This window comes from Drosophila pseudoobscura, chromosome 3 (genome assembly GCF_009870125.1).
Source record: "Drosophila pseudoobscura strain MV-25-SWS-2005 chromosome 3, UCI_Dpse_MV25, whole genome shotgun sequence".
Lineage (NCBI taxonomy): Eukaryota > Metazoa > Arthropoda > Insecta > Diptera > Drosophilidae > Drosophila > Drosophila pseudoobscura.
The window spans coordinates 19,194,782-19,214,929 of NC_046680.1; the positions used below are offsets into that span (position 1 = coordinate 19,194,782).

At 44.5% G+C, this 20,148-nt stretch overlaps 2 protein-coding genes across 3 annotated transcripts in view; one reads left to right on the forward strand and one right to left on the reverse strand.

Annotated features, from left to right (window-relative positions):
- Positions 1–20,148, forward strand: part of Gr58a (Gustatory receptor 58a) — a 74,386-nt gene that overhangs the window by 18,116 nt on the left and 36,122 nt on the right. The window lies entirely within an intron of this gene.
- The window catches only part of LOC6898850 (uncharacterized), a 56,562-nt gene that overhangs the window by 9,891 nt on the left and 26,523 nt on the right, over positions 1–20,148 (reverse strand). For both annotated transcript variants that reach the window (XM_015185026.2, XM_002138786.3), the window contains exons 3-6: positions 9,787–10,064; positions 9,476–9,619; positions 5,165–5,271; positions 3,260–3,433 (exon numbers count right to left, since the gene is read on the reverse strand). In XM_015185026.2, the coding sequence (XP_015040512.2) occupies positions 3,260–3,433; positions 5,165–5,271; positions 9,476–9,619; positions 9,787–10,064 (703 nt within the window). The remainder of the gene's footprint in view (positions 1–3,259; positions 3,434–5,164; positions 5,272–9,475; positions 9,620–9,786; positions 10,065–20,148) is intronic.

Here is a 20,148-nt window from a genome sequence, read left to right on the forward strand (position 1 = left end):
TGTGACCATCGCAGGAAAGTTGGGCAGGAAACTTTTTGCCAACTTTTGTATCTATATCTATGTATAGATAGATTTCTATTAGCTAGTCGTTCGTTTCAGTCAATTTAATCACTTTGTCAGCAAGTTTTCCTCCGCATTTCGGGCATTTCGAAGAGCTAATCCAACTTATTGATAATAAATGCGATGTCGGCCAGAAAGTTGATTACAAAGCGAGAGTATGGGAAATTGTTCCTTGGGTTTTGGGGGAAAACTTTTTTGGCCCAAACACATATCAACAAAAATACGACTACAAAAAAGAAAAAAGAAAAGCAATGGCAAGGAAAAAAAATAAAGCACTGACTGGTAATAATTTTGGCATATTAAAAAACTTTTTTACTCGATGACTTTTGCATTTGTTTGGCATCCATCCGCCATGTCCAAGTTCTGCCCGATTCTGCTGCCACAGCAGAAATTCTATATACATATATATATTTTTCGTATACTCGCATCTGCATGGGGCAGAGGACTTAGGAATGTTGTTGTGGGTTGTGTTTTTTGACAGCCGCCAAAGGGGCCGAGCAATAAAATGGAGTGATTTATAAAAGAGCTCCAGCATCAGGGGAAAAGTTCTTGCTGACTCGGCATCCAGCGAGCGGGGGCATGACTGTGGTTGCGGATGTCAGACGGACTGGATCTATGGGAGATTTAAGCAAAGGTCCAACTGGTTCTAGCGGGCCCTTTAAGCAAAGGTTAATAGAATAGACTAATGTTTCGCATCTGTGAGGTACCACAACATACATACGTATAAAAACTGAATTTAAGGACGATTTAACCAAAGGTTAGGCACTTCTTTGAGCTGGTTGGACCACAGATTGATGAAACTTGATGTATATTTGCCCTGAAATGAATTAATCTCTCGTAGAACCAACATTTCTGCCAGCTTCAATGCCAAAGCAAAACCTAATTTGAGTAACTTTCAATCAGAAGACCCCAGACCCAGCTCCAGCTCCCGATTAGCTCCTTCGAAAAGGGGATGTTTGTCTAATCCTTTCCTGCGTGCAAGAGAGGGGGTGCTGTAGGACCCCAAAGACAACTTAGACTTGCAAATTAATACACACTTAAAGGGGATTTTGGCCCTACGCTTCCTGCCCCCACCCACCCACTACTTTGGCAGAGACCCAACTCAAAGTTGGCAACTTTGACGTGAGTCCGTGTCTCGTCCCTCGGCCGTGACGGAATGCGGGAGGGGGGAGTGGGGAGTTCTGGTCCTTGCATTGGACTTTTCAAAAGGTAAATATTCAAATTGAATCTATAAAAATAAATTGAATGTTGCTTATCTAATTCCGACTTGCTGTTGCTTGATGTGCACGTGGCATGGCATGTGGCAGCATCTGGATGGGATGGGTGCCTGCCTGCCACAGGAGGAATTGACAAGGACAGTCGACAGGGAAATACGCTGACTCCGGGCATTTGCACATCAAACAGGCTCTAAGATACTCCGGATACTTCTGTCGGGAGTCCGCAAAGTGTTAAAAGCCGAAGGATTTACCCTCCCCCCACATCATTAGGTCCTCCGCCCCCCCACTACATTTTGGCGGGGAACGGAAGCAGGACCTTTGACCCATGATGAGGCAAATATTTTGCGAAGGGTCATTTCCGTTAAGTAAATGTAAATTGAATGTGCGGCAACAGAAGGAGAGGCAGTCCAGTGGGAGATTTATGCCCACTTGGCCGCTCCATTAAATATTTAAGTTTGGATTTAAGCAACTTGCTGCAAGTGCCCCACCAAATTAAAGGGCCACAACGGGATTGGCTTCTACCAAAGAAACATTTCTATATTTTGATTTGAAATAAAAGTTAAATATTAAAGAGCCATTTTGGAATGAATAGACATCGAATGAATATATTTTATAGTCGAGAATTTCGTGGCGATAATTCAACAAAAAATATCTATACAAAAACGAAGAGTACCTTTTGACAGGTGTGTGAATGCTGAGGAGCTTAGTTTTTTACAGAAATCTGTGAAAAAATGTGTGCGCATACGAAGCGGGCCGCATAAAGGGAGATCCAGGTATTATACGGGGGAATAGAGGTGGTTAAAATGTGAATTTTCAGATCTGTATTAGCCTCTTGATGAACACTATTCATGTTGAATGTTGAATGATTGGTTGAGTTCACAGTAAAACGATTTATTGCTCGCTAAACGACTTTAAAAGGTTTGCAAAGGATGGACTAAAGGACCAAGGGTTAAATCTTTGATCTACATATACAAAAAGAGCGTCTACGTCTACTTATATTTTCATTCTCGCAGATCCACCATTCTTTTTCCTGTTTTTCTGATAGCTTACCAATTACCTAAGCCACCTTGGATGCTCCTTACAAAAGTACGATTGAACCCATTTTACAGATAAATCCGTAATTATTCAATCATTTTGGGGGGGAGCTCTGTACTTAAGCATTCACTCCGAATTCACTCAAATTCTATTCCTATTCCTTTGTTGTTGCTGAAATTCTCAGAATGTCACAGATTTCGCGCTCCTTTCAGCCAATCTATAAGCTTTAAGCGAGAGACCTAAGCAATTGTTGTGGAGGACTCGTCTTTCTCGCAGACGCTTTCATCATTTTGGCATTAATAATACAAGGCAGCCATGACTGCTGCCGACTCAAAAGCTTTCTCCTTTTCCCTTTCCCACCCCCTGTAAAAGTGACGGCAACCTCACTCAAAACGTAATCCTTTGGCCAATTTCCCAGAACGAGAACCAGACCCAAACGCAGATGCTTACACACACACACACACACACACAGATAGAGACACTCGGAGATACAGACACGGAAAATGCAAGCCGAGGACATGTCGCCAACGTTTTCCAGCAAATTGGTGCCAATTTTTGCGACGAGCGCTCTGTCAAATTGTCATTGTCAGGATGCCAAATGCATTACAGCAATGCCAGCAACATCTAGATGTTTGGAAAATGCCCGAGAATCGTGGATTGTGGATTGGGGATTGTGCAATCGGCGTGCCAAAATGACAAATTACAGGGCGTTAAATTTAACACTAATTCTGGTCCCACCAAAAAACGGATGAAAAAAGATAGATAGAGAAAAATGGAAATACATTTGCATAAAACAAACGTTTTTTAAAGCCTGAAAAACGGCTAATGTTGGGCCATATATATTTTGCATCGTTTGAAAGAATGAATTGCAGAAATTATGAGAAGCAAAGAGAAAAGGAAGAGAAATCAATGGTGGATGTGGCCCATTATTCGTTCAATAAACTTACCTTTGACCATCCACAGCAAACTGTTCGTTTTGCAGATACAACTTGATATAGGGCTGGCGGGTGTGCAGCTTATAGCGACAGTTCAGAGCGCGGGGATACAGGCCAGGATAGGCCGGTGATTGGACATAGCAAGTCTGCAGACGACAGTCCCGATATTCGCGTTCACAATAGGATCTGTAAAGCACAGAAAATACAATAGAATTAGGAGGAATGTATAATTTAATTGCTTTCAAATTGATGGCATCCCCTGGCGACCGAAACAAATGTTCGCCCAGTAGGCACCTACAATTATTCAAGGAATTTTCCGGCTCTACAGCCTTCCCTTCCCTTCCCTTTCCTTCCCTACCCTCAATTCCGCCTACCGAGACAACGAAACCAGAAAATTGTGCTCACTGATTTGGAAATTTCTGTTCTGCTTTCTCACTTCTCCACTCAAAAAATTGACGCTTGTAAAATTGTTGTTAAATTGCAAAAAGAAAAATGTCTCTCTTTGGTGCGTATAATTTTCAATTTGTTTAAGTAAAACAAACGGAAAATCATTCAGGACGATGCCAGCGCAAATATGATTACCATTTTTATTCATTTTCCTCTCCCCCAAAAGCCCTTCTTCCTTCTGTCTCTCTCATTGTGGCTATTACTCTTTGTCTTTGGCAATTTGCTTTGGTTTTAGCTCCACGATTGGCTTCGGGTTTGGGGCTTGGCTCTAGTGTCGATGTGCGCGTGTGACCGCAAAATTAGCATAAAAATCATATTGGCCATGTGGGCGAAAAGGGACAAAGGGACTGGGAATTGTAGAGTTTCCCCAGCCCCACAGACTCCAGGGGCCTCTATTGATAGGATCTTAAAGAGCTTACTCTTGATGGCATTTAAAGATGATAAATATTACGAAATGGGTTGGTGTTGATCGAGGTTTCTTGGGGGGAGGTGGTATCTGTGGTATCTGAAATATTTCCATTAAAAGAAAACCATTCTTTTAGCATGGAATTTTATTTCCTAAGATGTACTTAAAGAACAACTTACGAACTCTGTGTAATGACTTCCTTCTTAGTTGAATTGCATTTCGAATTGTTCAGTCTTCAAGTGTTTTCGGCTTCAAGAAAGCTCTTTATAACTCATGGAAAATTTCGTTAATTCTGCCTTTAGATTTCCCTGATTTTTCTATCTCTTCGTCAGTTGTTCGCAATTCATTTGGAAAACGATTCTGCCTACTCCGAAACTTTCGGCATCCGCGTACCGCCCTCCCCCTGCTTACATATGCACAAATATCGTCGGAATAAATCTTGCATATTCCCTCTGCACCTTCTGTGGGGTCTCTGCCCCTAAAGCCCTTCATAGAGCCAAAAGCTCTGCTCAAAACTTGCAACTTATTTTATTAAGATAAAAGTTAGACTGCCAGAACGAAAAACGGAAAAAACGAATCCGAAAAAAAGAGAATCAAATAAAATTTAATGTCTGCAAAGTTTTATTTTTGTCAGCGTTTCGTGGCAGAGGGCGGTGTGGCAGCAGCTTTGGGCCATGGCTTCAATTGCCGACTTTTTCAGCCATCTTCCGAGAGGCACTGTGCGCCTCTTCCTCTCGCGCATTACATGTTTGTCGCAGTGCAGAAGGAGCCGAAGGAGCATCAAGGATATGCCCCCCCCCCCCCTCCACGACCCTGTAATTCAATTTAATACGACCTTCTGTTGCCACTGAATCCACTCCTTGTTTCTTTTGCATATGATTATGATACGATAAAATATCGACAAGGCAAGGACATTGTTTGTCTCTCTGACTTTCATCCATTCTGTAGAATTTTTGCCCACCCCCCAAATCAAATTGAATTAACGCCTGAATTGGCCTGCAAAAATACCCTCAGGGGCAAAAAGCCCCTCATCAGGAGTTCCTTTCTGTTGGCCATTTACTCACCCTTGAACCACTTCGCCGCGACGGTTTGGATATAGCTCCGGATGCTGGCCATATCGCAAATAGACTTCGGTTTGCTGCTCCGCGCGTGAATCGAATGTGAAGTAGGTCTGGAAAAGCAGAGAGAAAGGATTCAAAGTGTGTGGACAATCGAAGCAAATCACGTATACGCACAGGGGACGGGGCATGGTGCAGCCTGGCGCGGGCCTCTTATTTGCTAAGCTGCAAGCCATTAGTAGCCATGCTTCACCATGCCCCTCCATACGTTCACCATTGTTGTTGATGAATTTTGTCAATTCTCTCATTGCTTGCCTCAGGCAGACCATTCCCCTCCTGTGTTGCTTGCTTCGTGGCGACAATTGCGTGTTTCGCTGGAGAAACCAAAGGGCATGCAACCTCTAGCGCGGTAACAGTCGCCACCTGCAGTAGCCTCCACCTGCAACCGCCGTCAGCGCGTCACGGCCTGCCTCCTTGCCTCGTCTGTATGCCACATGGAAATGTGCAATGTCATTCGCCCTGCCACACACACACACATACACAACGAAGAAGTCATTGAGTTTTTCTCCCTCTGCCACCCCACTTCCGCTGGCCTCCTTGCCTTCGTGCCATCCTGTTTGCCTGTTTCCCCTGTTTCCCTGTTGTTCCCCACCCAACGCCTGGCGGCCTCATCAGCACTAATGACGTGCTGCTGCAGTGACGCAGGCCCTGCACGCCCTCGCCCCGGGAAACCCAGTTGCAAATGGCCCACGAAATGAAGTCAGTAACGGTACAGCGGGGCAGACGACGTCAAAGGGAAAAGGCAAAGATAGAGCAAAAATATACAGATGAAAAGATCGTACATAGGTCATGGAGAAAATAACCATATGGGAAGTCAAAAGTTGTTTTTTTTTTTGCAGATCTTTATACTTTTACTGATAGCTATCTCATTGTATATTGCAGAATTCTGAGCCCTGTTTGGCACATTCTATAATGTATCCGTTGATTCGATTGATTCTGCTAAATTGCCTCTAATCGAATGATTGCCAATAACCAAGGGCAGGGCAGGCCACAACCTGTACACGCCTCGGGGCATACCTGAAAACATTCATTTCAATTATCCGATCGAAGTCAAAATTATCGAATAGACAGCCACAAAAGAGATTTCCACATCCTCCCCACAAGAGTCGGCTTCATCATAATGCCCCTGCACCCGGGCCCTGCCACAGCCACATAAGCCCGATGGGGTATTTTTCCAGCGGGTCTCTCATGGCGGGACGGAGGAGCGTGATGCTGCGGCAGAAACACGGAGGAGCGTAATGCACATGTCAATATTAAATGCGTTACCGGCGTCAATGACGTTAGCGCCACTTAACGACGTGAACAATGGCAGACGCAGGCCCGTTTCGTTTCATCCAGATGCTACACACGTGGATATGCTACCCATCCCTATCCCCATCCCCATTCCCTTCCCCATCCCCATCCCCATCCCTATCACAGTGCCGTTCAATCCGTCCCCATCATTCCGTTTCCCATCGCTGAAGTCTCGTTATGAGAGGAATTTAAATGCATTGGATGCGAGTATTGCATCGATGGAGCCCGCAGCCTGGACCCCTGATCCCTTATGCGATGGTATGACGATGATGATGATGCTGATGCAGCAGTGGCAGGTTGGATATCTGTCTGGTCACTCCCGGCCTCCCGTTAATATCCTGACAAATTTGTGTTCGAATAAATTAAAATTTCAAATGGATTTGTTGCCGCCATGACTCTTGGTCTTTGCTGTCGCTGTTGTCGCTTTTGCCATTTTATGAAATTATTTTTGATTTATTTCTCATTGAATTTATGCAAATATTAATGCGTAAACGAAATTGTTTTTGTAACTCAGCTGGAGATACCCATTAAGGGACGCTAAGGCAGAACTTTTATTAAAACTGTAAGCATATATTCGTGATTTTAGTGGAGTGTTAACCGAAAGCTTTGATAACCTCTCCAAAGGGTATTTATTGCTTCGCGAAGTCTGACTTTTCTTTCTGCTTTTTAATTTTTCTGGCATCCCTTAGTCCTGTTCGGTTCTGTCCTGTCCTGTCCCGTCCTGTGTCTCATTAAATCGTGTTATTACATTGCCAGAGCTGTCGCTTATTTTTATTTATTACCAAATGAAAAGGCATCCCCGCTGGAGCCAGCGACTGGCGAGAGACGCACTCGCGCCAACTAAGTGGCAAAAAAGTTCCCGTCTGTGTGGAGGAAGGGGGAGGGGCACCGGTAGGGATTCCGGTCGGGTTGGATCTTGGTGCTGGAGAGCCGTGCGGGTCCGGGCTGGGCGCAAATCTGCGTGGCAAAAACAAAGCGCACCATCCGCACAACTTTTCGCTGGAAGTTCCAGGCGAGCTTGGAGAGTTTTCATAAATATTTATGACTCCATTAAGGTGTGCATAAGACACACTCTGGAGGGTGTCCTGCCACAGGAGTCTCTACTGCGCACGGCACTGGAGCAGTCATTCAAGGCTTTAGTCGGTTTGTTTGTGTTTGCGCATCCCTGCAACTTGTTGTAAGCTCGGGCATAAAGCCAATCGACTGCATTGACTACGCAGAAAGAGCACGGAGTGGGGCTGGTGGCAAGGGCCAGGGGACAGGATAAGGAAGGAAGAGCTTTGGATGGGAAGGAATGAAAGAAGTAAAGCTTGAATGGAGTTATGGATATAGACGGATGTGATTTTGAAGGTTGAATCATTATGGATGGGAAAATTGGTTTTTCATGTGGCTGAGATGTGGGAAAATCCCATTGAAAAAGTGCTATAGAAAGTGATAAAATTGACAGAAGGTGCTTTGTGTGTGTACAATATTTTGTATTCGGCAGGAAGCAAATATTAGAGGAATGTATTTGACACGATTATTAGGTCGGGCTTTAGAAATACGAAAGAAAGAGGATAGGGTACACATATCTCCTATACCCTAAGTATTCTCAATTACTAGAATAACATGACGATTTTTATAGGTAATCCCTATTCCCATCCCGTAATCCCAGACCACTTCCTTGCCTCCGTCTGTTGCCATTTATTTTTCTGATGTGATTTATAGCCACAAAAAATCTCCATTTTAAATATTGAAATTCTTTATGTGACATAAAGAACTTATCTTTCATTTTATAAATGCAAATACCGCATCAAAAACACAGCAGCAAAGCAGTTGACAAAAAAGCAAAAAATGGTGAGGAAAATCCGAGGGAACACAGCAGCGAAAAGCAGGGAGCAGAAATAGGGGAGAAAAGCTAAATGGAATTCAAGTTTTGAACTGAGAATTCACATAGATACTGAGATATATGCATGCTTATGTATGTGTGTGTGTGTGTGAGGTGACTGCAAGGAGAATGACGGCGCCAGCCAACCATCCAGCCAAAAAGGATGCAGGGGACAGGACAAGCAGACAGACGGGGGCCAGACAACAGCCAAGGGATCCAGGGATCCACCCACGCCATAGACATTCTGCTACTGAATAATGCATCCACCAAAAGAGAAAAAAAATATAAAGAAAAATATACAAAAATATATATAAAACGTATCCGTATGTGTGGGTGTGTGTGCGTGTGTTACTCTCTCTCTCTCTCTCTCTCTGTGTGACTCTCATTCTTTCTCCCTTTCTCTAAGTGCGAAAGTGAGTTGCATAGATGCAACCGAGCAGATAGAGCAACATGGGTCACGACGTAGCAACAGCCAAAGGAGAGCCAACAGGCAGGAAAACAAGTAAGGATATGCCAGCTGTGGAAGGCGGACCGTGGATACCCTCACCGAGCAATAGATCCTGTGGCAGCTATCGTACAGGTACGATTTTCGATGACTTTTGTTGAAAATTGTTGGAAATATCTTCATATTTAATATGAAATCTGGTTAAATATCCTCTGAAAGTGTATTAAAAGAATGGAAATTCCGAGTGGAAAGAATGCGAAGAGATGAGATTCCACAGGAAAGACCGATGAGAGTGGAGTGGCAGGACAGATGAGAGTCGAAGGGAAGCACAGATGAGAACGAGGTGTAGAGGTTGAAGTGCAAAGAGTAAAGAGTGAAGACAGGCAGCCAGGACTTGTAATATTTTCCCTAAATTATGTGATAAATATAAATATGCAGACATTTATATACACCTATACATATATATTGTGCTTCAGAAATACCCCCGGACACAGCACAAGGAGCTGCAGAGACTTTTGTTTATTAGTGCAAGTGGCAGGACTTGAAAACGGGGCCAGAGGGACATCTCCAGGACGAGACTTCTCTGTTTCTTTTGTGGTAATTGGAATTCTCGCAGGAAGAGCTTCCCTCAAAGAGAGACGCTGGGGCTCACCTGATCCGTAAAGTTGTCCGTGTGGAATAGCACTTTCACATAGCTCGTCTCGCTGATGAATGTCTGGGGCTGCTCGGCCTCGCCGCAGAACATGCCCGGCTCCCGGCGATTGGAGACATCCGTCTTGGCATTGCCGTCAACAATCTGCAGCGACACGAAGCACAAGAGAACTCAATTCAGTTGGGGATAACCATAACCCCCATATGTCATCGTTTAGCCAAGGGCATAAATTAGGACGGATTGTCCGGATTGCCACGATTGCCAGTGGGGCATGATAAATCAAATGTTGGCTGAACGGTGGCCACACCCACCTGTAAATATCCGCCCTCGCAGTGGGTCGCATTCAGCAGTTGACCCACTTTGAATTTCTTGAACCGCAGACGCAGCACAAAGTCGCGCGGCGCCCCCTTGAGGGTGCGGAAGCGATACCAGCAGGTCAGCGGTCGACCCACATTCTGATTGCTGACCTCCGGCGAGCTGATGTCTTCGAAGATGTCCACCGTCTTGTTGCAGTGATCCTTGGATATGTCCGACCCGCCACCAGCGCCGCCGCCTCCGCCGCCGCCACCACCGCCACTGCCACTGCCACCTATTAAAGACACAAAGAAAGAAAGGAATTGCGGTTAGTGGGTTTTGAATTGCCGATGGAACAGTTAAAGAAACTTGTTAACAAAAGAACCGAGAAGTAAATGGCAAAGTTCTGTGGCAAAAAAGTGATTTGCATTCACAAGAAGCGCTCCTCGAGTCTACGAATCAATTTCTCACGAATGTATCTTATGACTCACAGGAGAGTCTATTCCAACTTGGCTTGTGAATCTTCAGAGGTTCTTTCCTCCAACAGGTAGCCTAGGATCTGCAGAGGACACTTTTATGTGGGTACCTTTTCTAATCTCTGGCTTGAGTCCTCCTCCACTCGGGGCTTATTAATCACGAGGTTGTGCTCACGAGGCTCCCTGTCCCGTCTCACCTCTATTATAATCCAGAGGGAGAATAAAAAGAAAACTCCTGCGGCCGTTTCTATTCATTGTGCTTAATTTATACAGCGAAATGCATAAATGACAAAAGGACATTGTGCTGAATTTGTAATTCAAGTCTGGCTGTTGACAGAGGGGCCTCCCCTGCCTCGCAGAGTCCTGCCTCATGCAAAAGACGCAGACGTCGTTGTCCCTGACTCTGACAAAGACCAAAAAAGAGAAGGTCCTGCCTCGACAGGACCAGCCCCTCCCCAGCGCCCACTTTAGCAGTCAACGCGCGTAAAATTTTGAGCACGCAGCGGCGTCGAGTAGAGGGGGGTTCCCAGAGTGCGGGAGAGTGCGGGAGAGTGTGGGGTGGGGGAAAACTGAGGAGAGTCGACTGTTTGTGTGGTTGCCTTATAAATTACCCCAAAGGCGAGTGCAAGTCCTTGCAGGCTCCTTCGTTTTTTCATTTTTATTTTTGCCTATAATGCAAAAATATTCTTGAGAGCTCAACTTTTTAATCAGAAAAGAGAAGTTCTTGCGGCTCGTGGGCTGGGCCTGGAGCGGGGGCGGGGGCTGGGGCAGTGGGTTGAGTAAACAAAGAGGGGTTACGTGACCAACATTTTTTCACATTTAAAATTTCTTTGATTGTTTTTTTTGTTTTGCTTTATTTTTTATTTACACAACTTTCATTTGTTTTTGGCTCTGTATTTGTTTAGTGGTTATTTGTGGAAAGTTGAAGCCAAATTATGAGTGACAAATTGTGTGCCTTTTGCTCTCCAGGAAGTGTACAGTTCCGCTTGAACAGAAAGTGTTGCCTACTTTTAAGCGCCGCGAAGTTCTGCCTTCGTTCGATGCTCCCCACCTCATTAGAGCTGATTCTGATGCTGCTTTGCATAATTTTAATCAAAAGCAGGGATATCCCCCATCAAGGATATCGCCATCTCGCGCCACTAATTGAATCCACAACTTAATTAAAGCAAGCGAAGCTTTTCCCTCTCGCATCTGGGCGATGAAAAAAAAAAAAACAGAAACCAGCTCGCAGCGACATCAAAAAGGATTTAATTAAATGAAATATTATACGTTTTCATTAAGCTTAAAGAGGGATGCGACCGCAAGCTAAGCATGATACGGATACGGCTTCAAAGGGACTCCGTGAGCAAATCGATCCACACCCGAGAACGCACATCAGAGCGAGTATTTTGACAGAACGCAATCAGCTTAGCTGCAGGCAGCCGCCCCCGCCGAAAGCCATTCGAGCCCCGCCACCCATTTGGAACCACTAAAACCACCAGTCAATATGGCCACCGCGCAGCATGTGCTCTGGAGCTGAACAAGGAAGACGTCCCCCATTCCCCATTCCATTTCGTCTTGGGAGGTGGTGGCCACTGTTTCTTAAGCTCAAATCGCGCAGGATTATGGGAGGAGTTAGGTGGTTGGGAAATCGCCGAAGGCGACAGGCGAGAAGGCGTATAATAAATCTGTTTAATTTATCAGCGTTCTATTATGTAATACATTCTGTAGAGACGGCCATCATTGCCTCCTGCTACTCGTCTTTTGTTCCTCAATCTGTTCTGGCTGCCTGTCGAAGATAAAAAGGGAAGCTTAGGCCTCAGCTTTCGGTAATTAGTGTTGGCCAGGGAAAGCCGTCGAAGAAAAACAAGGAGAAGCAGAAGGCAGGGCCGACAGGCTTCATATTACTCCATCGGTGGCTTGACCTCCGATGAAATATGCTCTTACGAATGTACTAAAAAACCAGAAAGCACTTTCCCCGAAAAAACTCCGATAAAGTATGTTTTGCAGCTTTAAGTAACACTCTAACGAAGAAAAGGTTAAGAACCATCACTCAGTCTGTGGCTTTTGGTCCACATCGACAGGACATCAGGACTCAGACCCTTGATTTAAACACTCGGGCAAGCAGCAGACGAAAGGTCCAACTGGTGGCACTCACTTGTTAAGCCGGCTTGGGCTCCACCTCCTGGTGGTGGTGCTGCTGCTGCTGGTACTCCTTGAGTCCTTAATCTTCGTCCTGTAAAGTTCACACAACTATTGTCACATGCGATACACCCACTCAATGGGGCTACAAGCCTGCAGTCGAGGACAGCAGCAACAACAACAGAAAAGAACAATCTATAGTGGCCCGAGTCCTAGACAGAGCGCCGACATCCTCCTGCTCCGAATCGATTAGATGCGCTTTGCTGCCTTCGCTGCCTGTGCGACTAACCTGTGAAGGACCCGGAAGAGCTGGTGGAGGAGCCAAAGTCAAGCTGGAAAAATGGTGAATGTCGCTGGTCCTTTGCATATATGTATGTATTTGCTCCGATTCAGAGGGGACTCTGCCCACATGTTGATATATTGTCAGCAGACGCACATCGCATTTGTCTCGGCTTTCGTTCTCTCTTTGTGGCCTTCCCCGCTCAGTGGCTGCTTCATCTGACGCTGGTACATCCCTTTTTTGATAAAGGTTGACAAGCGTATGCCCCCACATCCCCATATCCCCATCCTGCCACCACCTACTCCTGCCACTCCTCCTACTGTGTGTTGTCAACAGCCATTGAGGGCCCTGCCGGGGCCGACATGAAAATCGATTATGAAAATCGTTTGTTCAACATTTTTCATGCATACACGCACCAGAGCAAGAGCAGAGGGGAGGAGGAGGGGATCCATAGATAGGGCAGATCGAGAGCTTTCCATGGCTGCTGCCTTGTAGATTGCTTCCTCTTTGTATTTGCATAAATATTTTAATAGAATTTTCCTCGCCAAAGCTGCTTGAACTATTTTTCAGCTGGGTTCGGTGCAGGATCCCTCTATAAGGATTGATGTTTAATGTGGAACCCCACTCGAAGGGGGTTCGGTTCGTCGTAAAGGGAATGAAATGAAATTGACTTATTCAAATAAGTGATTTACCACTTGACGACGAACCCCAGAAAGCTCGTAAAATACAACAACAGAATTTGCATAAAATTTGAAAGGGAAGTCCCCCAAAAGAAAAATCAAGAAAAAGGGAAGTGAAACTTTCATTTGCCCATCAAAACATGGAATTGGTTGAGCAGGGTCTGACTACTCCAGCGTCGGTTCGATTCGATAAAATAGAGATGGAAATCTGTTGACATATTAAATTAATACGGATCCATGGAGTGTGCGATGAACTGGCTTTGAATAATACATATGGACAAGTATTGAACTATAACCGAATGACCTCTAAAAGGTCTACTGCTTACGTTCTATCTTTTGGGTATATCTTTTTCAGTACAGACTTAAAAATACATCAATCAAAGAATGCTGACACCATTCAAGGCCAATCCTCAATTATTCTTCAACAACGGCTTTCATTCGGATAAATCTTAAAGAGACTTCTCTTTCAAGCTGAATGGCTTGATGGCTTTTTGTGTGCCTTGTCCACTTCAAGGACATTCAGATTATCCATCAACACTTGCAGCCTCCGCTCTCCTCATCCGATTCCCCCCACATTCAAATGAATATAAATGACCTGACGCTTTAAATACTAATAGCCAGCAAATTCTTTCTTATCAGAGCAAAAACATTTCTCAACATTTTTCCAGTCACTTTTTATCTTATTCCTTTATTTTTGTGTGCGGAGGGGGACCCGACCAAAAACTTTTAACAAGACAATTTGTTAGAAAGGAAAATCCAGAAGATGGGATCCTCCCCTCCTCCCAATGGACTCGCACTCGGTCGCCTGTCGTTGATAGATTAACTGTAACGGTGATGGATCATTTACTTAAATTATTAAAATTGCCTACTCAAATTTCACACACAAATGGAGAGAGGAAAGCTCCAGCCCCCGCCCACACCGCACCGTACAAAAAACACCCAAAAGCAAACCCAGTGAATGATTCACTGACAGACTGATTGAATGCCGAATGAGGAGGAGGAGTCGATGATACAGAGAAGTGGAGCAAATCTGTCAGAGGGAAACACAAAACTCAAACGATAACTAAAATAAAACATAGACCCAACAGAGCCGCCTCCTGGTATACTCTCTCCTTAGAGGGCTGGGAATATCTACTATGAAGTCTGGGAAGTAGTATAGTAGAGAGTATCCAACTTCAGTTCTCCCCTTGAACAGCCCTTACAACAGTTGGGCAGCGGTTTCCAATCCATGGAACATAATATTGAAGCACTCTCCAGTAAAACTCTGGCAGAAATGTACTTTTATTTATCTCCAATTTGTTCCTAGTGTATTCAGATTCTCATGGTCATTGCATGAGTTTTTCTTACCGTTCGCTCCTTCCTGTTTCGTGATAATTTTATCAACATGAAGATCCATTAAAAAGTTTTCTCGTTCGCATTGCCTGAAATATTTCCTCTGCGGGCAAAGGCCTGTGTATCGGCATTACTCTGTGCCCCAACTCCCTGACCTTTCCTGCCTCTCCTTTGGGTGTCCTTTGCTCATAGTCTTGCCTGCTTCCAGGGTCACTTTGTGCTTCGATGCGTAAAAGTTTCCCTCTCTCTCTCTCTCGTTTATAGATTTTTTTTTGGCCAGACCCGAGGGCCATATTTGTGCGGCGACCGGCGACCTTTTACACTTTTTATGCTGATTCTTGCGGATTTCTTCAGTTTCGTCTTTTTTTTTTTTGGCAGGAAATTTTATGATTTTGGTATTTTTTCCGGCTCTGTTTTTGGTGGGTGACAACTAGAGGGCGAAATCTCCGATTCTGTCTGTGACTTGGGGATTTTTTTTTCTGTCCTGCATTAGTTAAATGAAGGCAGGGTCTATGCCATCTGCATGCCTAAGGGGTACGTGTTCCGGTTCCTGGTTCTCTGTCCCGCTGAAGGGATCAGTTTTGCAGTATCTCGATATTGATTCGATGTCGGCATTCGGGGGGTAGCCTCATCAGCATGAGGGGCAAGAAGAGACCCCTACCTGAGGCGAATTTTTACGAATTTGTTCATTGCATATCGAATATGCCAAGAGCAGAGCGCCGCCCTTCATATCCAGCTTGTCGGTACAGCGTCGAAATGAGAAGGGTTTCAGCAGTCCAGTGTCGAAAAGGACAAAGGTTCAGTTCAGAGTTTGCAGAGAGTCCAGGCTTGACAAGTTCATCAGAAGTTCATTTGCTGCTAGTGGAGGCCAAATAGCCACGAATCAGAGTTTAAACACCGAAGAAAACAGTATGAATGAAGTGTAAGAGTGCGAATATTTATCTTGGGGCACCTGTAGACTTCCACCCAGTTCCACCCAGGAACGTTTACACCCAAGAAAACATGATACTTGTACAAGCTCCTTTAATCTGTAATTCATACAAGTACTGATAGCGAATGCCTCCTTTGTTATGAGACTACGCACCCAAATCCCTCTGTAAACATTAAAGCCTTCTCCACACAATCCTTCACCACACTCAGGCGTCTCCTGCCCAGACCCATTGCCAGTGATTAATGACAAGGTATCTGTGAAATTTTGTTATCCCATCAATTTTGGGGGCCAACAGAAAGTACGAGTTAGACGCAATTTTCAATAAGCAGAGGCCAGCAGGAGCCGGGAGCAAAAACCGCATCTTGCTGCTGGCAGTCGTATACCCTAATCCCTCCAATCAATCTGTTGACCTTCAACCCACAATGGCTTATAGCTCGCCCACTCTCCTCGGGGTAGAGAGAGAGAGAGAGGGGGAGAGAGAGAGATGTTGGTCAGGCACGAAACCGTTTTCCCATTTGGCATCAATTAAAGCGCTTCAAATGAATTTATATACACATCCATAAATTAAACGAGTCCTTGGCTCGTGTCCCTGTCCGTGCTGCCATTACTGCTCCTATTTATGCTCCTGATCCTGCTCTTATTGCTGCCCCATCACATCTCTTCATTCATTTCATTTAAGTTAATTAGATTCAATAATTTTGAGGCCTACAGTATAGAGATGCTAGCCCCAGCCTCAGTTCCGGACCTAAGCCGAAATGGTTGCTGCGTGCCAAAAATTTCTAAATAGCCAACATAAATTGAGATTTATATGGCCGCTTAGGTGGCCATCATGACTTGCCCAATGATTTTGGTCCTTTGCTCTTCCATTCGCCTTGTACTCTGTAATTCTGGTGCAGGTCCTCTTCCAGACGCAATTGAAATTTACCAATTTCGTTGATTTTTATGAGTGTGTGCATTAAAAACGTAAATTCAACGTGCCCATAAAGAGAGATGGAATGTCAAACGGTCTGTACATGTACCCTGTATATTGTCAGTGATGAGGGGTGTATATGATTTGGGAATTTCAGGAGAAAAACCTCCCGAATTCCATTCCTATACTATATTTTAGAAACGTTCTTTCAAGGCTTATCTTTTAGTACAGAAATTGATGAAGTCTTATCTCATAAGGGAAATAAAATATGGGATCTATATGATTAGCAATAGAACTTTCCTCTAAGTTGTCTCAGTTTCCCACCATTCGATACCTATTCTGAAGTATTTATTGGAAAGATACAAATTCATCGCCAAGTTTGCCCTCTAAAATCTATCAGATTACCTGCTATAGCTGCTACCCTATTTCCTTCGGTTGCCCAATTGGATTTTCCAGAACGGAAATCAAAAAAAGTTGATGGGCAAAGCGGAAAAAGCGAAATACGCGTACGAATTGGCTCGTATATTAAACGCTGCGGAAATTGTTTCATCAATTTGTTAATAAAACGCACGCACACACAGAAAAAAAGAGTGAAAGAGAGGCAGAAAAAAGCCAAATGGGGGACAGAGAGAGAGACAGAACGAAATGGGGGCCAGAGAAAGAGACAGAACCAAATGGGGGGACAGAGAAAGAGACAGAACCAAATGGGGGGACAGAGAAAGAGACAGTGCCAAAGGGGGGCCAGGCCAGAGCTAAAGTGGGAGCGTGACGGGGACAGAGACAAACGTTTGACTTAATAAAATAAATTGTATAAATTGAAGTCTGTCATTTTGAGATTCCCAGGCGTAACATCATAGTCCCCCCTGTTTCCCTGTTCCCCCATTCAACGTCGCACACACTCGTAAAACATAACAAATTGCATGAAATTTACTTTTGGGAGTGAGTGTCTGTGTCTGTGTGTGTGTGTGTGTGCCCGTGGGAGCCCCCCGAAAAATTGTCATGCAGGGCGTGCATGACTCCCCCTGAAAGGGCAACACATTTTGTAGGCCTCGAGTCCGAATGGCAGCAGACAATCAAGACAGTGGCACACACACTCAACGCGACATACTTCTGTCTATTTTTGTCTGATGGTGGCACATCCTGCACGGGTGTTCGGCCACATTTCACAGACGACACCAAGCAGCAAAACTTGCCCCAGGATCACCCTAGGACCCCAGGAACATGGTGCAGACAGCTTGCGATGGCAGGGAGTCCTTCTGGATTGAGATGTCTTCAGGACGAGTGAAAGTGGAGTGGATTAGCCGGAATGTTGAGGCGAATATTTACAGAAAACGATTAAGAGGTCTAAAACTTAGGTCCATACACAGGTTTCAAGCTCCCAAAAATTTGGATAATCTCAAGGGGAATTATAAGAGCTTTGTGAAATCAATTTATTGGTATTTAAAGGTAGCAGAACGAAGGATTTTGTATGGGAATCAAGTCAAAAGAAAATCTTATTTTTTAACAAATCTCAAAGATAAAAGTTACAAAAAATAAGTGATGGCTGGAGAAAGACTCCAACTGAGATTATTTAACATTCCTGACTTAGTTGACTACTTTAATCTTAAATATAAAATATTTGTGGCCATCAATCCAAGCGATAAACTGCCGATTAATTGGCACCGATAACAATGATTCATTGAGATGAATGCATCTAATTTTCTCGCAAGTTTAACTCATTTATAAGGCAGCTCTCTCTCTGGCAACAGGGAACTTCACAGGCATCGCCGTAGCTCGGATAGATGGACTATTTTTACGGCTATCTTTTGTGTGTTTCTCAGAGATAATAAAACTTATAGCCGACAATTTAAGACTGGTGGAAAAACAAGAGAAGAGCCAAGGCTCTGGCTCTGGCTCAGGCACAGGCACAGGCACCACTGAAACGGACTCGACAGACTCACGTGCAGATAAAAATAATGGCAGAAAAATGACAAAGCCATGGAAAAGGCAGGCACAAATAGAGGGGGGGATGTGGCAGGGATGGAAGCACTCGTACAATGGAGGAGTAGAACAAATACCGGGAATGACACGAGCTTGCAATTTAATACGCAGATAAACACAAACAAAGAAAGAAGGAACAGTAGGTCGCTGTCGGTCGGATGATGAAGTTGGCTGAGGCACGCACATGACTAAATTTGCTCACGAACTAGGTGGAACCATACCACATTAGCCACCTCCCCGCCATCGCTATAGATCAAGCGATATCGGTTGAATGACACGACATGTAGAAGAGAGCCTCATCATCATCATCATCATCATCATCATCATCGTCTGCCTCCTCCACATGGCTGTCGCTGTCGTGTTTTGTCGCGCTTGTTGTTGATTACGTTGATGATGCATGTTGTAATGTTGTTTAGGCTGATGTTTCGGTGTATAATACCTCTCCAAAACCATCTCCTCCACTCCACGCCACTCCACTCGTGAGGGGAATGCTCCACAAAGCGGAGCGAATGCAATTTGTAGCAATTGTAAAATGTACAGCCCAGCCCCCCAGTGTCTGCCATCTTTGATGTGTTTGACATGCTCTCATGGGGCGGAAGGGCCCTCCACCGATGTGTGTGCGTGGATGTGTGCGCCGTGTATGGCGTGTGGCCTGAGTAAGTGCTATAGTTAGGCCTGGCATTTGAAACGTTATTAATATTTATATAGCACTCCTTGCTGCCAGACGACTGCCGCACCAGCAGCCACAGCCGATTAATGTGTAGCGTTTAATTTGCGGACGGGACAATGGGGCGTATGAGCAACGATGATTGGGTTTTGAATGCTCCTATTAAATTCTGTTCATTTGGGAAGTGCTTTACGATTGCATTCACTTGCTCTGTCCTTCGTTTCAGTTTCATTAAACACTCTAATTATTTGCATCAATACCATCAATCAGGAAGCAAGGCCATCAATTACTTGAATCACATTTCATATTCAAAGTTCATGAAACAAATCCAACCGAACACACCCCACCAATTAGGGGTGGTTTTCCCCACTTTGTAATTACGAATATTTCGAAAGACCTTTAAAAGATTTCCTGATACGTGGCAAAGAAATATTCACGAAAATTAAATTAAAAAACTTATTTCAAGTGCTTCTCCGGGTGTGTGTGCGGGAGTCTCCGCGAAATAAACAAGTTAAAAGTCTAACCATATTTTGGTTTTTCTTTATTTCTTGTTTAACGAGAAAACAGAAGCCTCAGAAATTGAAGCGGCAACCGCATCATATGTGTGCAGCCCTCTATCTCCATGGCGTTGTCTACAGTTTATGGAAGTTTTTTCCATATTTTTGTGTACTTTTTTTTTGTGAGTAGCTTCCTCAATTGCGGCTTTGGCTTTGGGGAACAGAGTGAAGATACAGCAGCCAAGTTCAGATGGTGCTCCGCATCCCCGAAAGTACCCCTTGAGGAGTAGGCAAAGTTTTGCCTTTACACTCAATTACAATGCACAAAGTTTGACAGGAAATTACTGTATGGCAAAGTTGTGAGTGTTTTCGTAAAGCTTTTTCCAGCACCACTTGGCCCCCAGTCGACCACCAAAAGGGCCTTAACCAGATGATATACAGTTATCAGCCGCTCTCCATGAGACAATGGAGGGTTTCAAGTAATTGAATTTGTCAAAGAGCATAG